Consider the following 21,052-nt stretch of genomic DNA (forward strand, 5'->3'; position numbering starts at 1 on the left):
CTCTCTCTCTCTCTCTCTCTCTCTCTCCCACTCATGCCTAACCTTCCTATCTGTCTTGACGACGACGTACGATTACCGTGGCGCACACATTATGTCACAGAGCGGACGAAAAGGGCGGCTCACTTTCCCACCCGGGGGCCAGACTGAGTGCGCTGCCCTGCCTCTCGTCCGGACGGGTCGGGACGGCAGCGGGGACCGCTTGGGACACTCCGCGCTGGATAGGTCTCATTCAGTGGGTGTGGTCGCGGTTTAACAGTCCGTCCAGTTGGTACAGGATAAACGCGCGGCTGACTGCTTTCCGGTCAAATGGCAGTGCATTGCCAGACAAGAAAAACTGAAACGGAGTTAGAGCCTCAGATATGGTGCCCTGTTCAATAGAATAGATTATCCTGGGTGTGAGGATACTTGAAACTTGAATTGTCACCACATGAATGATCATCCACGTCATGTATTTCGGTCAAAAAATACAACAAAGGTAAATAAAGGTTTTGAAAGTTGTGAAAAATAAGTTAGTTTTAACTGTTAGCTGTAAGCTGGATAGGTTGAATAATCAAAATTGCATTTCAAGGAGTCAGATAAGGATAGGGCATGCTATATTACTATCTGACTTAGGTACTCAGCGCTCCGCCGGCGGTACTCGCATTTCTTCAGATCAATTCTCCGACAGACAGCAAATCACAGATGATTGCCCGACCTCCACCGTGAGCCATTTCGCCCGAGGGCCCGACAGCGCACAGAACACACCACGCCTCACTGCCGGCGGCCAGCGAGAGTTCACAGGTCACGGGGTCACCACACCGCATGGACGCCACGACCAATCAGCACGTGAGAACGCTCCCGTCCTCGGCGCGAGAAATGTCTCGTATGGATTCACGATTAGGACTTCACGCATGGGACTTCACACACTTAGAACTTCACGACGCGCCTAGGACGTTCACGCTTGCTCTGAACGAACTCTCTCGAGTTGCAATACTATCTCTGCGTCGGTTCAGACTATTTCTTCAACCAATCACCTCGGACCGTTGTCGCTAGTCGACCCGAAGATCAGCCTGGACAGGCGACCGCACAGAACAGCCACTGAATTGAGACTGGGAGGGAAGGTGCTCTGACAGTCCCGGTATCAGTGCATATCGAGGCCGCGAGCTGTCAGCTGAGAGCAGAATTTGGTTACCCCGGAGACAGGATTGGTCCGCGTCGCGCTCTGGAGCAGCGGAACCGGCGTTCATTGCAATGCAAAGCAGTCGATGCAAATTGTAACTCGCGTCCTGTGCTAGGTGATTTGCAAGGTCGAATACGATCAGCTTGGCGGTGTTCCAGGGACGCATGCATACGGGAAAAAGGTGTCCATGGCAACAGAGCTGCATGGTCGCGGACTTGAAGGAAAGACTCTCGATGGTTCTAAATGTTACGGCATAGTTTGTGGACAGTTCTTAGCCGCCGTCCACTGTGCGGAACGCGTGCGTTCCGTACGGAATTTAACACAGAACCCTATGGGCGCATCCGGTCCGTACGGAAATCGTGTGCGCTCCGTCCGGACCGCATCCGAACGGCAATCAGCTGTTGATTTTCCGTCAGCTCTCCGCATGCGTTTCGGATGCGGTTGATACGGAGACGGAAGAGTGATGTCCGACGCGTTGAACTTTCCTGCGGAAAACGCATCCGGAACGTCCGGAACAGACGTGGTTTGGGGCCGTATCGGAGGCAAACATTGTGAATTGTATGAAGAATTGAAACTCGATCATCATGAAGTAAGTACAAATTATTTCCTTAGAATGGCAAGAGTATTCGCTGCTGGTTACTTGCAATATTTTATTTGGAAATAAGTGATAGGAAACATTTATTAGCTCTCCGCATCCGGACCGCATCCGGACCGCATCCGGACCGGATGCGGCGACATTCCGGACGGACTCCGGACGGAATTCCGTCGCAGTGGACGGCGGCCTTTATTGAAACGGGTATATATAATACTGAACGAGGCCGGTGTAAATAAAGTTTCAAGACCGAGGTCCTTACTGGATTTTTGAACGAGGCCGAAGGCCGAGTTCAAAAATCAGTAAGGACTGAGGTCTTGAAAATTTATCACCGGCCGAGTTTGGTATGTATTTTACTGTATGCCTACGATAAATTTATTTTCTGAGGCCTGTTTCACTAAAAACTTGTATTTACAAGTGTTTGTAGTTTACAATTCATAAGTATTTTTACCAACTACGTAAAAACCGATTTCACTAAGCTTCATCGCCAGTGGCACCTCCGATAAGAAAATGTTTGCAAATAAACTTGTAAACAGTAAAAATCAGTAAAAATGTTTTTAATCAAGAACTATAGCATGTTAAAGATATTGCTTCTTTGTATCAAATATTGTCTAGTATTCATGTCAAAAGCTGCCTAATTAGATTATACATAGATAACATGAACTACCTGGATTGGACACTCGTTTTTGGCGCGAAAAATAAGAGGCCACTTTGGCCTCTTATTTTTAATGACGGATTTTAATCAGTATTTTGAGAGACTGATATCTCAGCAACCGCTGGGCCGATTCGCCTGCGGTCTTTTTTGTTGGGTAGCTCCATCCTTTCTGTCCCGCAATTCACTTATCGTGATGCATTCAGGTGACCGTCGTGGCACGTGGCACGTGAAAAGTCGGGGTGTTCAAGTCGTTCTGCTGGAGTAACAATTTTGAGAGGCCTATATCTCAGTAACCACTGGGGTGATTGACTTGCGGAAACTTTTGTAGAGTAGCTGTATCCCTTCTAAACAAACATTGGATACTCTTGGTGCACGTGAGTGACCCCCGCTGCACGTGCAAAGTGCAAAAAAACAGAAGAGGTGTTAAATTTGTTCCCATTACAGTAATTCAGCAACTACTGGGGCGATTTCGCTGAGACTTGGCATTCATGTAGGCAGTAGGCACCCACCGGGCAATGCATATCCGTATGTCATGGTTGGGGTGCTATTGCACGTGCGCACGTGCAGGGGTCGCTTCCAGATCTCGAGAACGGCTGGACCGATTGCGCTCAAATTTGGTACGCGATTAGAAACCGGTGAGAAGGGTGCCGTGCAAAAGTCAGTTGGGACCCATATTGCACGTGCGCACGTGCAGGGTGCCGCTTCTAGATCTCGAGAACGGCTGGGCCGACTGCGCTCAAATTTTGCACCTCGCAAGAGACCAGTAAGTAGAGTGCCGTGCACACACCAGATTTCATTGTAATCGGTCCGTCCGCTCCTGAGATATGACAGATGGGTGCGCACGTGCGCACGTGAGCACGCGCAGAGCTACAGGCTCCTCGGTGCAAAGCACCCTACCAACTGGTCTCTTGAAATGTACCAAATATGATTGCAATCGATACAGTCGTTCTTCAGATGTGGGAGTGGCACCTTGCACGTGCGCACGTGCAATATGGGTCCGAACTGACTTTGGTAAGGCAACCTTCTCGCCGGCCTCTAGTCGTGTGACAAATTTGAGCGCAATCGGTCCAGCCGTTCTCGAGATCTGGAGGCGACCCCTGCACGTGCGCACGTGCAATAGCACCCCAACCATGACATACGGATATGCATTGTCCGGTGGGTGCCTACTGCCTACATGAATGCCAAGTCTCAGCGAAATCGCCCCAGTAGTTGCTGAGTTACTGTAGTGGGAACATATTTAACACCTCTTCTGTTTTTTGCACTTTGCACGTGCAGCAGGGGCCACTCACGTGCACTTAGAGTATCCAATGTTTGTTAGAAGGGATACAGCTACTCTACAAAAGTTACCGCAAGTCAATCGCCCCAGTGGTTACTGAGATATAGGCCTCTCAAAATTGTTACTCCAGCAGAACGACTTGAACACCCCGACTTTTCACGTGCCACGTGCCACGACGGTCACCTGAATGCATCACGATAAGCGAACTGCGGGGCAGAAAGGATGGAGCTACCCAACAAAAAAGACCGCAGGCGAATCGGCCCAGCGATTGCTGAGATATTAGCCTCTCAAAAGACTGATTAAAAATCCGTCATTAAAAATAAGAGGCCAAAGTGGCCTCTTATTTTTCGCGCCAAAAACGAGTGTCCAATCCAGGTAGTTCATGTTATCTATGGATTATATTTAATGATGCTGTTGGAAAAAAGATATAAATGATAATTCACATTGTCCTATTATTGTAAGAAAATAACACGCAAAACATTTGACAGCAGAAGACTGTTGAATGCAATTATGGTGCGCGAATGACAAAACTTGACGATATTTTAATACCGATTATTTATAGTCACCGTGCCGATTATTTTGCATCTTAGGGTGCGTGCTAAGTAAAAATTGAGCATGAAACGACTCAACAAAGCATAGTTGTTCTAAATATATGACTGTTTTGCATTATTGCACAAAAAGTATCAAAATTCCGAACGTCAGGACCACTGGAATTTCAGGTTTGTAATTACGATGTTCTCTTTCAAGTTTCTGGTCTTCGTGAAACAGAAAGTTTGCGATTCCCATGTTTTCGTGCAAACCTTTTCTTGTAAAAAAGTTTGCAAATTTTAAACTCAAAATTCATATTCAAAGGTTTCGTGAAATCCAAATCTCAAATGTTGGTAATTATTTCTTGTAAACTCAAGCTTTTTCTTTGTAAAGCTCAAGCTTTACAAAGAAAAACTCAAGCTTTTTATTTGTTAGTGAAACAGGCCTCAGCTCGTAAACAGGGCATAATCTGGAATTTTGAAACCACACCGTCCTTTCACTTTCCAAGCCGCGTACAGTCGTACCTGGCCTTTATCTACGTTGTCCTCCGTCGCGTATCTCGCGTCTCGGCAGTTCCTTCCGACCGTCACCTCCGGCCTTCAGTGCCACCCCTGTCCACTCGCTCAGCTTTCTCGGTTCCCGGGAGCTCTCAGGGTAGCCATGCTGCGTTCCTCTCGCTCCGGGCAGTCAATTAGGAGTCCAGTCACTCGATTCTGGCCCGGCCAGTGAGCGCACGCACATTACACAACGGCTGGCGAGACCAGTTATCGCGATGGAGACCCGGCAGGTGCTCTTGTTCCGCTTTGTGTGTCTGAGTTATCGGCCAGCTTAGCGCGCCGACGCCGCAGGGAGGCCCATGCATGTATAGGTAGCTTTTACTTTCGGTCACGCATTAGGAATGACCTTGAGAGGTGTGTATGAAAATGAGTGTGACTTCATTTGAACACGACTGAGAGTTCGCTTGTTTACGCATTCGCTAACTGTTCGCTAACTTCTGCTGCGCAGCATGAGACTAGAAAGTGCTACGCCACGTTACTATGCAGGTAAAAAAAGCAAATGAGGACTGACTGGTTGGCAATGTTTGGGCAAAGGCTGCCAGTGAACACACTTTCTTACAGAGTGAAAAAGGCGTTTCCAAAAGTGTGTACTGTGTATTCCTTAAAAAGCTTTATTCGCTATTCCTTGTGTTACATGGATAAAGGAAGCACTAAAAAATGCCTATTTCTGAATGTAAAATGTAGGTACTTCCCAATCTTCAATTGCTGGCTAGAATGTTATGCACGCATATGTTTGTTTGACCCTGGCCAAGAGCACATTCGGTAAAACATGCACATATGTTCAACCTTCTCTGCGTAATGCGACAAGTATCTTCTGCTCGGGTGCGGCACTGTGAGCCTAAGATCCATCCTGAGGTGGAATTAGATGAACTGAAGCATTAAAACACCAGCCGCTCTCGCAGGAAGCCGATTGTATTAGAGCTCACCTCATCTCAGTCTCTTGGAAATAGCTGAAGGACACATGTAGGTATGTAGAAGATTCCATTCATGATACGATTAAAATAGCGTCATCTTCAAACCGGATATGCTTAGGTCGAGCAGATACGTGAACCTGAGAGGACGTGCACAATCACCAGTTCTAAGCCACGCTTATACCGCCGTCGCTGGAGTTAACGCTGGCAGCTTTAAAACGGTATCTTGAATAAACTCGGAATTAACAGGTGGCTGAACACAGGTCCAAAGGCAATGGGCGTGAATAAGACATTAGCATATTCATCAAATTCATCAGCTAACGTAACGATTATAATGGTGACCATCTCGTCTCATGCGTCAAACTTCTCGTGCCCCCCCCCCCTCCCGGCCCCTGCTCATTCCACATCAAATCACTCCACCGTCAAACTCCAGTCTTTGTGTGACCATGGCACTGCACATTGAACATCCCACGCACTGCCATATTGGTCAGTTGATAGCCCCGATGACATCACAGCACCTCTGATGACATCACTGGGGTCAAACCGAGCGTGACAGACGCGTCAGCGACGGAAATGAACAGGCTCCTTCGGCCCGTGTCAAGCACCGATGCCAGCACGAGCTACCCGCCAGTCACGCGCCGACAGGGGTCAAACGTGAGCACAGGGTCACCTTGGCAAGGGCACGGGTGACGTGAGTTCAGTGGTCACGGATTACTCCACATCGGAGGGTGATTAATAGTATCTATCCCTAACTCATGTTGGAAAGGATGCAGACACAGTAGGACACAGGGACTTGCAGTTATTGGGTAAATGATGTAAGCTCAGAAAGCAAGGCTTTGTGTATTACTTCTCTGAAAGTGTTGTCACTTGCCTGCTGCCTCCAGGAAAACATCAATATCACATGCCAGATACGATAGGATATAAGCGCTTGCGACAGCTGCAAGCCCTGAGACCTCTTACATCTCACATCGTTTTTCCTGAAACTAATCATCAAGCCTTCCTGGCTGAGACCACAACAATCTGTTGCCACTCCTCAAAGTAAGGTCGTCTTGCTTTCCTCCGTCCCCCATCACGAAGCTAACTACTCATTGAGACCAAGGCCTGGCGCAAATCTGTCCACGAAAGGCAGCAGGCCCGGGCGATGGCGGGGGCGGGGGCGGGGGCGGCACCGCCAGGCACCTGCCGATTGACCTTGTCATTCCTTCGTGCCGGAACTGACGGCAGCCCTGCACGGCAGACCTGTCTGCCCACCACGCCCTCACGAGGTGCTTGTCGTGCCCGGGACGACCCTGGCGTCATGAGCCAACACGGAGGCATCGGCAAGGTCGGGGGCATGGGCAGCGAAAGGGAAAATCGGCGGGGATGGCGGGTGTTGGGACTAATTACGTTTGGAGGATGATGTGATGGATCTGTTTGGCTCAAAATGCAGACCAGGGGAAATACACCTGTGAGTGTGACTATGTAACTATACCTAAGAGGATTGACCACACCTCGGGGCCACAAACAACCCAGCTGTGCAGTTACTCATGACCAATCGACCACTAACTACGTGATAGAACATGTTCACTTCAAGCCTGCACCTTCATACATGAGGCGATCATGTGACCAATGCAATGTCTACTCAACCGTGAAATGAGATGCACTGCCATGCGCATATGCAAAATATTAAATGGCGGCCTTGCACTGCATGCATGTGTATAAGTTCATGAATTTACATAAATAATACATTAGCTTTTGAGCATAGTTTGCTCTGCCTTCGCCAAACTTGCTCTACCTTCGCTAAACTTTAAATCTTTGTATTTGTATTTCTGTTATGTCTGTAATGATATTTTATGTAATGATATTTTCTGGTGTTAGTCTGTATTTCTGTAATGATAAAATATGTGCGTTGTTAGCGCCACGTCTCAGTACCTACCTCGGCAATCCGGCCAATCACCTCCTCTTGTGTCTGCATCTTGACGCGCCGAGCCCCTGAAAAGACAGCCTTGAGTCAGATCCACATTACAATCCACATTACACTCTGCTCTGCTAGAACAAAACCCCGGTCAAACACGCGCCAAATATAGCGCTATAGATTAACCAGATACGTCTCCATACGGCAACGACCGGCTTATATCGTGAACAAAGCCCCTCGCCAGAGCGCGGCGGCGCCAGGCTGCAGCAAGCCCGGCCGTCAGACGACGGCCCGGCCTAAACGGCGTGTCGCACGCGCCACTCGGTCACGTGACCTCGATTACGTCACCACAATGGGGCGACATCACGAGCGTCTTTTGTGCCCAGCGCGGCGTCCCCCGTGGTGATGAGGCGTGCTACCAGCGGCGGGCGGTCCCCTTTCGGAGCCGTGAAGGCGCTACGGTGTGTGGTGGTGGCTTCCGAGGGAAGATGGAGAGGTGTTCTTTGTGTGACTTTGACGACTCATCAGTAGAATAGTGGCAGAGTCGTTAGGGGTGTGAAGAAGCACAATGGGAGGTTAGCAGTTATAAGAGACCGTAGATCTCTGGATACAGAGGTCTATGAGGTCTATGAACATACTTATCGAAGCGTCTTATAAGTTGCCATCTTTATTCTTGTTAGTTGTTATAGGCTTTAATAACCGCGGCCTGCACTCAAACATTTGTATTTCTAAGATTCACTTCAATGGTGCAACATCCGTGGCTTGCCAACATTGTGTATGGCTATGCGGTGTGAAAGAGGGAACGACTCCGCTAATCTTATGGGGCATTCCACGTCAAATCAAACACCGAAAACCGTCATCCCCTTCGATTTTTCTGAAAATTTGTAGGCAGACTGGGCATGGTTCAAAACTGAGTTACGTATAATATTTTCGAAATTTGTTTAAGTATCGCTGAGATATAGGTCATCAAATATAGCCAAAAATGCCACACACCAATTTTTTAAATGTCTATAACTCTGGTTCCTTTTCTGGTATCAAAATGATATTAACAGGGTCTTGTAGGCAATTGATAAGGCTTTGATTTTTAATTATAAAATTAAATTGAAGTGACCTTGAAATGCATTTGACCTTGAATTAAAACAGAAAAATTTAAATAGCAAAAAACACGTCACCTTCGATTTGGGTAATTTTTACATATTATGTCCGTCACAATGTTCCTAACCATCTGTGAAAAATTTGGAGTGGGCCATTCATAACTCTCGCGGCAAACGCCGTTTTCATGCATCAACATCACGCAACCGCGCGTGACCTTGAAAGACAGAGTCAAGACATGCTTGCTGGTGTACACTTTCTGAAATGAATGATTGCTGATTAGTGATATCCCAAACTCTGCGAGAATGGAAATACATAGTCATCGTAGTCAAGCATTCAAGTTCCACAGTAAAAGTGTCTCAGGCAAACGGTATTTTGCGGTGAATTTTGAGCCGTGTGAAAATGCATCATGAAGCCAAAAATTCAACGAAAACATTATCACGCAACGATGTCTTCACGTCTTTTTATCTTCACTGTACGAAAGAATATACATTTTTGAGTATGTATAGGGAATTTCTAGTTAATCCAATAATAAATATGGCAGTTAGAGGCCTGCTAAGAGTAACATGTCGCCGGCTGAGGCGGGATCGGCCGACGCGGGAAACGCAGCAATCACAATTTTGTGTTTACACGTTCATATTTCAATTGTTTACCAACCGATTTTCAAAATTCTTACACCATAAGATTGTCTATACATTTCTTAGTCTTCTCACAAAATTTGACGCGAATCGAACGTAATCAGCGGTAAGGAGCGCGATGTAAAGACGGAACAGTTCCGTTCCGTCCCGGCACAGTCTACAATTCAGGCGGCGGCTAGCGGTCGGCGCCGGCTGCCGAGTCGCCGCGTCGCCGCGGCGACAGGATGTTCACTTTACACCGCTATTACTAGACCAGTTGTGAACCGATTTTCTTCTTGCTTGCACGATGAGATGTGCGATTCAATTTTGGACAGGTAGCTATAATTAATTTCGCATTAATACTATGAGATATTGGCGAAAAACAGGAGGGGTGGGGCGAAATTCACTCTTCCCCCTCCACTGCGCGTGCTAACATACGTTTGCATATGTGCCATTTTTTTTCAAAACTTATGAATGGCCCACTCTAATTTTTTCACAGGTTGTTAAGAGTATGGTAGGCAATAAAATATATGAAAATTAGCCAAATCGAAGGTGACGTGTTTTTTGCTATTTCAATTTTTGTGCTTAAGAACAGAGTTAAGCAAATTTCAAGGTCATATATTTAAGTAGGTGCAATTTTAAACAAATGCTTAAGAAATTACCTAAACAGTAAGGTTTATTTCATTCAAATCAAACAAGTACAACCAAAGTTATGGTCGTTCAAAAATATATAGATGCAACATTTTGTAAAAATTCGATGCCCTATATTTAGAAGACCTGTGGTCAGAATGTGCAAAAAACATCAATGTAATGTTCGGGGCGACACAGGAACTCGCTCACAAATTTATAATGAAATCGCTGATGGTAAGGTGCAAAACAGCCGATTTTTGTTCGATTTGACGTGGAATGCCCCTATAAGCATATTCATTATTCATGCCTGTAGACGGACCGTTTGCTGGTTGACCTCGGCCACACACTCGCTCGGTTTCACCTTGTGAGGAATGTGGCTTTGACAAACAAATCAGCCGGCATTCACGATATTTGAATTATCGCTGTCGGCTGCGAAAATGAAAGGTCCCCGCGAGGAGCGTGCTTTTATAACGAGCGTGAGCGGCGTGTCGTGGCACAATTCATTCTTCAAAACAATGCTTTTGTGAATGTTTTATCACAATGTGCCGGATAGCTACCGATTCTGAAGGCCATACACAGTAAAAATGGCGATTATTCGTGTTTAGACCGTGTTTTTCGAGTGTGAATTGTTGCCCACTACTGAAAGGCTTGAAGTTGTACAGGAATGCCAAACAAGGAGTGCCTGACAGCGTGCTTGGGCAGGCCATTGTCCATTGTTTCGGGCCAGGCAATACCGCACTGGCGACCACATGAGCTGTACGTGACAGCTGAATGTATCACTCAGCAAAAACATCTGATAGCCAAGTAATGAGCAATGAGCCAGATGACAGAATCACTGCCTTGGTGAAAATGTTCATCCACTGCTCATTACCAACTTATCACAGCTGTGCGTTTTAGAAAATGCACGCAAGCTGACATGTCCTTCAAAATACCCACGCCCGCCCAAGAAATGAGTCGGCAACACGTTCTCAACAAACTGAAATATCCGGTATTTCAAATATAGGAAAGTACGGTACACTCATTTCCTCTAACTAAAATAGTTTTGCAAAACTGAGTCAAGAGTAGCAAAGCACGAGGAAATACAGCAAAGCAGCGTAAGTCAAATACCGGACACGCCTTCAGCCCAGTCAAGCCTGTCGTGTACATATAACCCTGGTATTATGTCTGTATGTCAGAATCGCTGTTTCTCTCCATGTGGTTGGCAGTCCAATATGAGAAGCCATCATCCCTTCCCGGGACCTCACGCCGCGATGAGTGACAGACACAGTTTGGTGGTTAGGGGAAGCAGCAGGTACGACTGACTCGCATAGTTTCAAAGAGAAAACCAACAAATTATTGTTGGACGGACTTGAAGGAATTGGACGGGTGCAGTGTAGAGACGTAGGGACGGGTGGGCGGAAGGACGGACGGACTAGTGTTGGCGCTATACAGCCAAGCTAATTGCAAATAATCAAAACTGCTATCTTGAAAATGTTGCCAACACGTTTAAAATCGAAATTAGCTGATACCTGAATGATATCATCCGTATTTGTCATCATGCCTAATTTCAAACGATAATATACATCCGACTTTGGATATGTACTGCGATAATCTGTTTGTGTGTGTGGGGGGGGGGAGGGACCGGGGAGGCTTGAGTGTGTGGTCCTTCGTGGGTGTTTGGCCGAGTGTAAGCCTACGCCTCGTGTGGTCGTGCTGGTATGCAATTTCTGCACTCGCCGGCGTGTAACCCTGACCTTGCAGTTACCACAGACCACACCGTTGCAGAAGGTCCCGGAGCGTGTGACATCGCCCGCGGAATCGGACGCGTGAGTGCAGACCGCAGTAATTTGGTGGCCCACCCTGGCGCCGGCGGACCGTCGGGGTGCACTTCAGGGCGCACAGCGTGACACTTTCGGCGCAAAACGTGACCTGACGATGGCACGATGGTATACGACGCTGATGGAGGGCGCAGAAAATGCAAGTAAGGATCGGTAATGAAAGCGCAAGTTGTGCACTGTGCTGTGCTCTTTTCTTGCATGCCTCGCGAATGTGAGGAATGACGAGGTTTCAGCCGTTTCGGGTAATTAATTAAACACAAAAGTAGCAAGCCATGCAGTGGACCATTGTAATATTATGGGCAATCCAGAAATAAAACAAAATGCAGGCATTACACAACAAAGGACACACTGCTAGTGATTTCGAAAGATGTGAGTGTGTATCCCGTAAAAAGGTACTTCACGACTACGAGGGATCAGAAATATCGCCTTCAGCAGTGCCATGTGAAACATACCGATGCAACAATAGTCATGAGTGCCCGGGGCGAGCGTTGAAGGTAAAAAGGCGGTTGGGTACCGAACACATGGCTATGGTTATGTAACTACTTCGTTGTTACATTCCTGGGCCAGCGGTGGCATTGTTTTGTTTCATGTGTCGTTCTTTATGACCTTTACTGAGCGTAGCCCGAATGGGAGAATATGAGCTGGCGCACCGACAATCGCAGTATTTCCTCAGCTCAGCAGAGCACACCAGATAAAGTACCTGCACCCATTCCCAGCACCTACAAACGTTCCTCGCCCGTCACCGTGACGAAAGCCGTCACATACATCACACCCGAGCAACGATAGCAGGTCATGAGAACTGGAAAACAATGCAAACGCATGACGCAAGTTTGACACCAGCACTGGAGCGAAGCACACACTTCATATGCGTCAAGCGGTGCGAGATTTATCACATCAAAGCGTGACTTCCGCAACCTCCTGAGCATTTCACGGCAGTTTGTCACGGACTGGTGAAAACAACACCTCACGGTTCACCTGGCCCAGCGTGGGGGCGTGACGCCCCCGCCACCGCCGTGAAGCGCCCTGTCACTGATTACTGAGATCCTAGTGATCGCGGTCTGGTGGTTGTGTCCTATGCGGCACTGCAGTCTCCGGCTGTGTGAGCTAGTTAGTGATGTGTGATGAGATGCAGTCGCAAGCGGTGTGTGAAAGCATACACTCACTGGTGCTAGTGACGAATGACTGCAGTCGCTGGTGTTAGTGACTTGTGAGTAGATGCAGTCGCTAATTGTAGTGTTGTGTGAGTAGATGCAGTCACTGGTGCTAGTGACCTGTGAGTGAATGCGGTCGCTGGCGGTAGTTACTTGTGATCCAGCAGCCTCCCGTCCGATTCTTGAATTATTTGAATCAAGTTGATTCCCCTGTTCACTGTACAGCTGATCCTAAATTATGTCGCTATCGATGTTCTAAGAACATCTTAGCAAGAGATATAGTAATTGGAAATAACAAAATATCCTAATTGCTATCGTCAAATCACTTGCTAATGGCAAAAATCCTACATTTGACGACGAAACAAGAGCCTTGTAGCTACTTCAATGTCAGATAAAAGTAAATACATATCCCACTGGCAGACCGGCGTGCCTAAGCGAAGCGCAAACATGCCTCTTCTGTCGGTGAGCTTGAGTGATCAGGCGATACATAGGAAGCAGGCATACAACGACGTAGACCAGCTGTGTAAAAACCCTGCATCATTAATATCCTGAGAACCGATCAGTTCAACGACTTGGAGAGGCTAAGAACGACCTCCAGCGACAAGCACAAACAAGTGTGCTGGCTACTTCGAGTGGCTTGTACCGTGTTATTTGAACGATCATCAATTAAGCACCAATTACTTCTGCCCGTGTTCCAGTCTCAGATAGTAGGCAGATGACCGAAATACATAGACCAGCGTGGTAAGAGCACGCAAAATTGCTCACAAATTAATGCCGTTCAGCAAGTCATTGCGTTGATTGCGGAGATCATTTCCGACTAGGACGACCAATTACTCATGAAGCTGAGGAATATGAGGTTTGAAATTAATAGCCACTGATGATATCATGGTACCATGTGCAATTAAATATCTGAAGTATATATTATTTCTCGAGTAGAGGGCAAATAAAAGATCAATCTTCTTACTGAGGCATTTTATCACTCTGGCAAGGATCAAGGGGCTAAACAATGACCACTGAGGATATCAACATCGATTCAAAGGCTGGCAAGAACAGATTCAGTTTTTTTAACATCGATTTAATGCGATACCATCAAAGAACGAAGCAGATACAGTCGAGAGGTAGCAACAAAATACGCTTAGTTACTTGGAGTTTTTATTCACTTACACAGCAGCTCACAAAAGACCTGCACAATACTTGAATCGTGAAGACAATCGTGTAGGTAAATCGGAAACTGTACGTCCCCTCCACACGAAAAATTTCAGTTATCTCAGTAACGTGATTCTCACAGAGAGGCTGCGCTCGGTCTGTTCAGAAGCAGTGAAGCGTAATTCCGGCTTCTGGCCGAACATCTCGTCTCCAACAGATGGAAGTTTACCAGCGGAAATTTACCAGCTTAGCGAGCGCTGGGGACTGTATAATCGTATAAAGTATCCAAGCAGAATCCGGAAGCTGGTTAAAACCAGCCACAGGCAGTGAACGAATTTTGTCATTTTTACGGCAGATATCTGTAATGTTTAAAATGTTGTCCCCGGCTGGATGGTGTACCGTCAACTTCTCATGCATTCATCAGGCAAGTGGTATCCTAAAAGCGTTAACAATGAATGTGGTGCCTATGTATCCATGTGCCCAATGAATTAGCTAAGAGGCTTCCGACATGCCTGAAGTGATTTTCAACAGCTGAATGGTGTACCTAGCCATGATTGAAGACCCAACAACAAAACAAGATACGCCCATAAACATGCAAATAGCTACGCCGATACCCCGCCCCTGCCATGCGCACGGAGCCCTCGAAACCGATCAATTTTCGCGCCCATCCGGGCTGAATCTATTGACCCACACACGCCGCTGTATTCTCACATTATGTCCAGTCACCGGGCTCAAAAGGAGGCGCTCCGATCGCTGGGTGCGGAAGCCGTCACCGGTTAGTCTATCGGCTATCTAAGTGCCCCGGAGCCATGGAGATCGACCATCGTCCACGATTGATCGGGCAGCTCTGGTGACTAGGCAGGTTTGTGCAGCGGTCAGCTGATAAAATATACCTTTTATTCATATCCTAGATCTGATGACGTTGCATCCTTAGCATACAGGCAGTCACGTGATCGGACAAGGACGCACGCATGTAGGGATTATGCAGAGTGCGCACGTCACGTGATTATCATATGCGTGTCGTGTCATCCGTGCACGCACTTCACAGTCCATCAGGATAAGGTAGTGTTGAATATTTAAAACAGGCACTCCTGTCTACATCTTTAAGTAACCGAGCTTTGAAGTCTGTGGATCAATTTCAATGTAATATCAGCAGTTGAAGACTAAAAAGGAAATTCGGTTCGTCACCGAAATTCGACTTCACATGAATTACACCAGCTGTCATCATTTGAACCTCAGTTTTCCAAGAACAACACTCCGCATCGGGCATCTCATCTCCTATCGAGCTATGACATCATTATTAGTGTGCCATTTGGACGTTCCTTCATAACACTGCTGAAAAAAAAATCTTGTTAAAAATGAAAACGTGAGACGTAGCGACAAAAGACTATGTGAGGGACCAGCATCGGTCGGTGTCGAGTGGAAGAGCGGTGTAACGCCCCTGGCCGGGCCACTGCGGTTCGCGCCGGATAATGTCCCGTAGAACCGGGCGGCCACCTATACGCACGAGTGACGCACCGCCGCGTCACGACAGGTCACGCCCGCCCTCCGCGTAACGACACCGCGCTGACGTTCGTCACGTCACATCAGCTACGTCACGTCGGCGAGCGGAACGTTAGGGAACGTCCCAATATCGAGCGTCACGAAAAAAACGTTATACGATATTATGACGCCCGTGTGGTTAGGGTGGGCTAAAGGTCTCCGCCATGTGACATTATGAGTCCTCAATGGCATCGAAGCTGTTTTCCGGCGTGACGTAGGCACTGAAGGCCACATAAACCACATGCTAGATTGATTTGAGGTCATTACATCATGTCATCCGGCAGATATAGGCACGTCATCACCGTGATAGAAACCACAAGACGCGTTGTATCTACCGATCGCTCTATCGCCAATGGCCATCCAAGGACCACGTGTGGCTGCTGACCGTCAGCTGCATCAGCCTCTGACGTCGATGTAAATCACAAATGAGTTGGGCTAGAGTCTGCAGGGCCGTGTGACACGCAAAGCTAAATTGTAATTGGCATGGGAAGGGAGATTCAGACCTGGGAGGAACACTAGATCTGCAGCTGCTCTCTCAAGTCGTTTCCTTGAGACACAATCTGGACTTCTTATGACGACAGCGAGAATATTTCGATTGAAAGTGAACTGCGCGCCTCTCCTCATTTAATTTTACAGACACTCTCAGGCATTTTCTAATTGGTTGCTTTTTAGTAATGATCGAATGGTTTCTGCATGTAATTACAAGCTGACAATGCATAGCTCGCTAATCCAGCTTGGCGTTCACCTATATAATTGATAACCAAGAGTCCGAACAATCCTGCAGTAAGTCAGTGGGTGAGTGCCAGCGTTTAAACTAATGAGAGTGAAAGAGAAGGGCTTCAGGATTCTGGGATTAGTGAAATGAATAAGGATATATAATTTTTGGACCTGGAGAAAATTCCTAGCCTTGAGAGAAATAGCGATCATGTTTTCTATTGAATGATTTTAAGTACATCAAGCGTCTCTTGAGTAAAATTGCTGAGTTATAGGTAAGCGGGAGAGTAGGAGGCACCTGGATAGTTATTGAGTGATCAGTACACTCAGCAGTCAGCAGTCACACAGATATCAGCAGGGCAGCAAGGTCAGTGGTCAGCAGGTCAGCAGTTATAACTGATTAACGCTCAGCAGTCAGCAGGTCAGCAGTCATACATGATATCAGCAGGCCAGCAGGTTATCAGTCATTGCGTGATCAACGCTCAACAGTCAGTATGCTGCAGCAGTCGCTCAGAGCTGCCGCGTCAGCAGGTCAGCAGCCGGCGGTGAGAGGACCAGGTGCGGGGACACCCCAGCACTTTGGGCGGGATAATGAGACCGTCCCGCTCTCCTGTCGGGGATAATGGCTCGGCGGCGGCAATTACGCAGATTGGCGGCGTTAGAGTGCCGTGATGACGGTTTAAAGAGCGGGCGGCTGGGCGGTGACGGTGGGACTCGGTCGGTGCTGCTCCACATACAGCACTGGGTCGTGCAGCTGGAGGAGGGAGTGCGGAGGGTGGTGTCTTCGCAGCGTTTGGTATACGGTAATGCTGCTAATTATCAATGAGTGTTTGGATTGTCTGAAGTAAACTTTGAATGGGTAAACCAACGAATTCTTACGCTGTTTTCCGCTTTCCATTTCCCAAAGGAAAAAGTCGAGCTAGAAAATCGTTATGCAGTCAACAGCAACGTACCTAGTTATAAAAACGCAATAACTCACCATAGCTTAGGAAGCAATATGACATAGATTGGCCCACGAAACAGACGTCAGGTGTCTGGTTAAAAAAAAAAAAATAGATTCGCTGCTAAAAGCGTCGATCGTTGCACTGGTCTTGTCTTGGACATGATGAGCAACAGCAGCAACGTCCTCACCTGCCTGGCTCCGAAAAATTGCCGACATTATGTATATGAGATGCATTTCGAATCAATCCAAGGAGGCCAAGATCCAAGGCGGCCAGGATATTGCGGGAAGAGACCGGAGCGTATATGATTTCTCGCTCAAGCTCGCCGTGCATTAGCGCAGCATGTAGTCACTGCCCTGGCTCTCCAAGGTCCGTTATTTGAGAATCAATGTCAGTATACCGCAACCCAGATTCCACAGAACATTTGTTCAGATGCAAAACATCTATCAAGCTCTGCACCAAGGAACGCACAAAGAACTGAGCTGCATCCATGTTCCAAGAACAGTTTCCACTGAGAAATGTCAATGTAAAACTGTCCGCACCATATACGTTTTACCTACATCCAAGCGAGGCATCTCAGAAGCCGCACTATTTTGGTCATGACATCTCCTTTGACTCGACGACCTGCATTGGCCAGGACTCATGTTAGAGTCAATGCAGACCTCATTCCGGCCGCTATATCCAACGCTTTTCGACCTGCAGTTCGAGGCAGCTGGAGCGGGGAGCTGTCTCGATATGCATCTAGGCGTGAAGAACTCCTCAGAGCAGCTTTTCAATGTCTGATTATCATTCTCTACTGGAAACATTGGCCGTGACAGCTAGGTCTAAGGTCGGAGCTAGGTCTAAGGTACTGTGCAAAAGATGGTATTCTATGAAACGTCATATCTATCGTAATTATCGATATTCACAGAGATTGTTAAGATTCGGGCGAAAGACGCAAGGGCCGAGATGGGTGTATAGGAAGAAAATTGACCGATGCCGTGATATTGGCGCTTAAAGCCGTCGATAAAGGTACAATACCAATTGCACAATATAAATAGGTAGATCATAATGCTTACGAATTCTCAGGCATCATTAACTCAATAATTGTTGGAACTTATTTGCTCTTAAAGATTTGTTAGTTACGCGTAGTTGGACAAAACACTTCAACGTAGAATAGCTACCGTTAAACCAGATTCATTAGAAAGCAATAATTAAAAGGATATTTGCTATGCTGTATGCGCAATAAAAATAAACGTTAACTATTAACCTTCCAGGCGGTGGGGGGGGGCATTTTTTTGCCCCCCCCCCTTTAGTTTTTTTCAATATATCTCGAGAACCGCTGCGCCGATCGTCACCAAACTTTCAGTACGCTACCGGGAGCAGCTAGCGCACATGGTGACCAAAAATTTTTCCAAAGGCTATGATAGGTTGGCCGCTAATGACGTCAGAGTGACGTCATTTTTGCCATTTTCGACCCAAAAAAAAGGTTTCGCGGGAAGACCTGTCAGGCCTACAGCTTTAGAGATACAGAAAAATGTTTCTGACATAAAAGGTGTGGAATCAAGAGGGCTACAAAACTGCTATTTTGGTTTTTCGAATTTTTTGGATTTTGACCCCCAAAAATCAAAAAATAGATTTTTTGAATATAATAGCCAAAAAATCCAAAAAGTTTTTTTAAAATTTCAAAAAACCCGGAATATATGTGATATTCCCTACCGCCTTCTATCTACATACCAAATTTGAGATCGATATCTCTTTTTGGCCAAGTTATAGCGAAAAAACTGTTCAAAATTGATGACGTCAAATTTTCAAACTCAACTTTTAGCAATTCTAGACCTTGTAGAGCAAAACAATGACCACCATTAGACTCCCCGTGACGAGCTGCATCGAATCGATACCCATTTTATGCAAAAATATCAACTTTGAAATTTGACCTTTTTTGACCTGACTTTGACCTGACCTCCACCAGAAAGTGACCTAAACCGTACGATGGTCTTATAACCAACACCATTGAGTTGGAAATGAAAAACTGGCCATAAAACATGCATCGCATAACCTTAGTAAAGTTGGGCTCATGTGGTGACCCTTGGTGACCTTTGGTGACCTGACCTGTGACCTGACCTGGTATGACCAGTGACCTCTAACAGCAACATATGTACTAGACAACTGACGCCTTATCGCTGATTTTCGACAAAATGCGTTTTACTCGGTGTTATAGCGCTTTCCCTAGAAGCCCCGTGAAAAGTGAAACATTTTATCTTTGACCTGACCTGTGACGTCATCGGTGACCCCGAGGTCAATGAAATTTGGTTTCCCTCGACAAATTTGACAGGGCCATCGAAGCCGTTTGAATTTTCCGGATCCGTCCAGTAGTTTCGGAGATACGGGGGGGGGGGGCAAAAAATGCCCCCCCCCCCCCACCGCGCGGAAGGTGGCTGGTAGGCCCACCGCCTGCCGGGTTAAAACTGTTGACGTTTTCAGATAAGGGATAATTACTTTAGGCAATAAAGGCTCATTTGTTGACTGTATGTCATTCAGGTCACAACCTGAATGGAAGCAAAGCGTTCAACGCCACTAGCATTGACGTCCAGATTAAATCGCGTAATGCCCAAAACCAATACCAGTGCCCCAGCTCCTTTCATTTCATCGAAGAGTCGAACTTTCCTCGGACACAATTAAACGATATCACCGCATTGCACCAACAATCGGAAATACCACTGCAGGTATGCCATTCGCGACGACTGACCCCGACTGCAAAAATCCTCTTGTCAAACACGTTTTCGTCTATGCCTTTTTAGCTGCCCCGTTAGCCGAAATTCCAGAGACTCGGCACAAGGAGTGGCATTACGCCGGGGACCGGTGGGGAGAGGGAGGGGGAGTAGGGGGGGGGGGCAGTGACGGACTCCAAAGGCTAATGGTAACTTGATCCCGCGCCGAACACCGAGTCGCGATCGCCGAGAGATCAGACCGAGAGGGATCATGTGTGAGTCATGAAGACGACCGAATGACAGGGAATATGGATCAGGTTTGCGCAGTGGGGTGATAGAAGAAGCAAACACAGATGTAACTGAAAATCACCTTGCATTTGATGAGACTAAGAGACGTCTAAAAGAAAACAAATGACCAAAGCTTCATGTGATGTGCATGCGATTTGTGATTCTAGGACGCCAGGACTTCCGAGGTAATCAGCGGAGCTTCAACTGAAAAAAGTACGTACGTAATGCCGGTAACATATACGATATGTATGTGTTACCAGAATTTACGTTGAGATACGAGCTCAAATTACGGGCAGGACCGGCTAGTGACACCGTAAAATTAAAGTCATAATGTTCGGATGAAGATCGTGCCCTACCTCACTCGGCTCGTCACTTCTGTAGCTCCTCTTTCGTTCGCCAGTCCACCCAAATACTCAGTCCATCCAAAGACACCAGTCCTGATGTCCAATGATCTCTACCACTCCTATTCCACTCTCACTGGCGTCTTCCTCGTCTGGCTATTCCCGATCACTGACCATGAACACCCTCTTTGATCACATCCGAACGTCCAACGCCGTCTTCCCGAGTCCCTCTCTCTCTCTCCTCCAGGACCGGTCGGCGCCTCTCCAAACGCACACGCACTCCACACGCGACTGGCTGGCCGTCCGAGGGACCGGCCCAGGACGGACGGACGATCGAGCGAGCGGCCCGCGCGGCTGCCGGCGGCGGGGGCGGAGTCTCCTCGACTGCGGCCGGCGCTGGGGCTCTCAGAAGTTCAGAACGGCTCGAGGAGGGATCCGCCAGGTGGCGCCACGAGGCTGGCTGAGGAGCGAGGGCTGGTCAAGGCGTTTATACGGGTCGGTAAGGCCGATT

General features: G+C 47.3%; 1 protein-coding gene across 1 annotated transcript in view; it reads right to left on the reverse strand.

The window, feature by feature from the left end:
* Positions 1 to 20,928, reverse strand: part of LOC122374256 — a 43,067-nt gene extending 22,139 nt beyond the window's left edge. Inside the window, exons 1-2 of the mRNA XM_043352890.1 lie at positions 20,557 to 20,928; positions 7,594 to 7,649 (exon numbers count right to left, since the gene is read on the reverse strand). Coding sequence (XP_043208825.1) covers positions 7,594 to 7,632 — 39 coding nt within the window. The 5' untranslated portion in view covers positions 7,633 to 7,649; positions 20,557 to 20,928. The remainder of the gene's footprint in view (positions 1 to 7,593; positions 7,650 to 20,556) is intronic.
* Positions 20,929 to 21,052: the final 124 nt, after the last annotated feature.

This window comes from Amphibalanus amphitrite, unplaced genomic scaffold (genome assembly GCF_019059575.1).
Source record: "Amphibalanus amphitrite isolate SeventyFive unplaced genomic scaffold, NRLGWU_Aamphi_draft 001627F_arrow, whole genome shotgun sequence".
NCBI classification, from domain to species: Eukaryota; Metazoa; Arthropoda; class Thecostraca; order Balanomorpha; family Balanidae; genus Amphibalanus; species Amphibalanus amphitrite.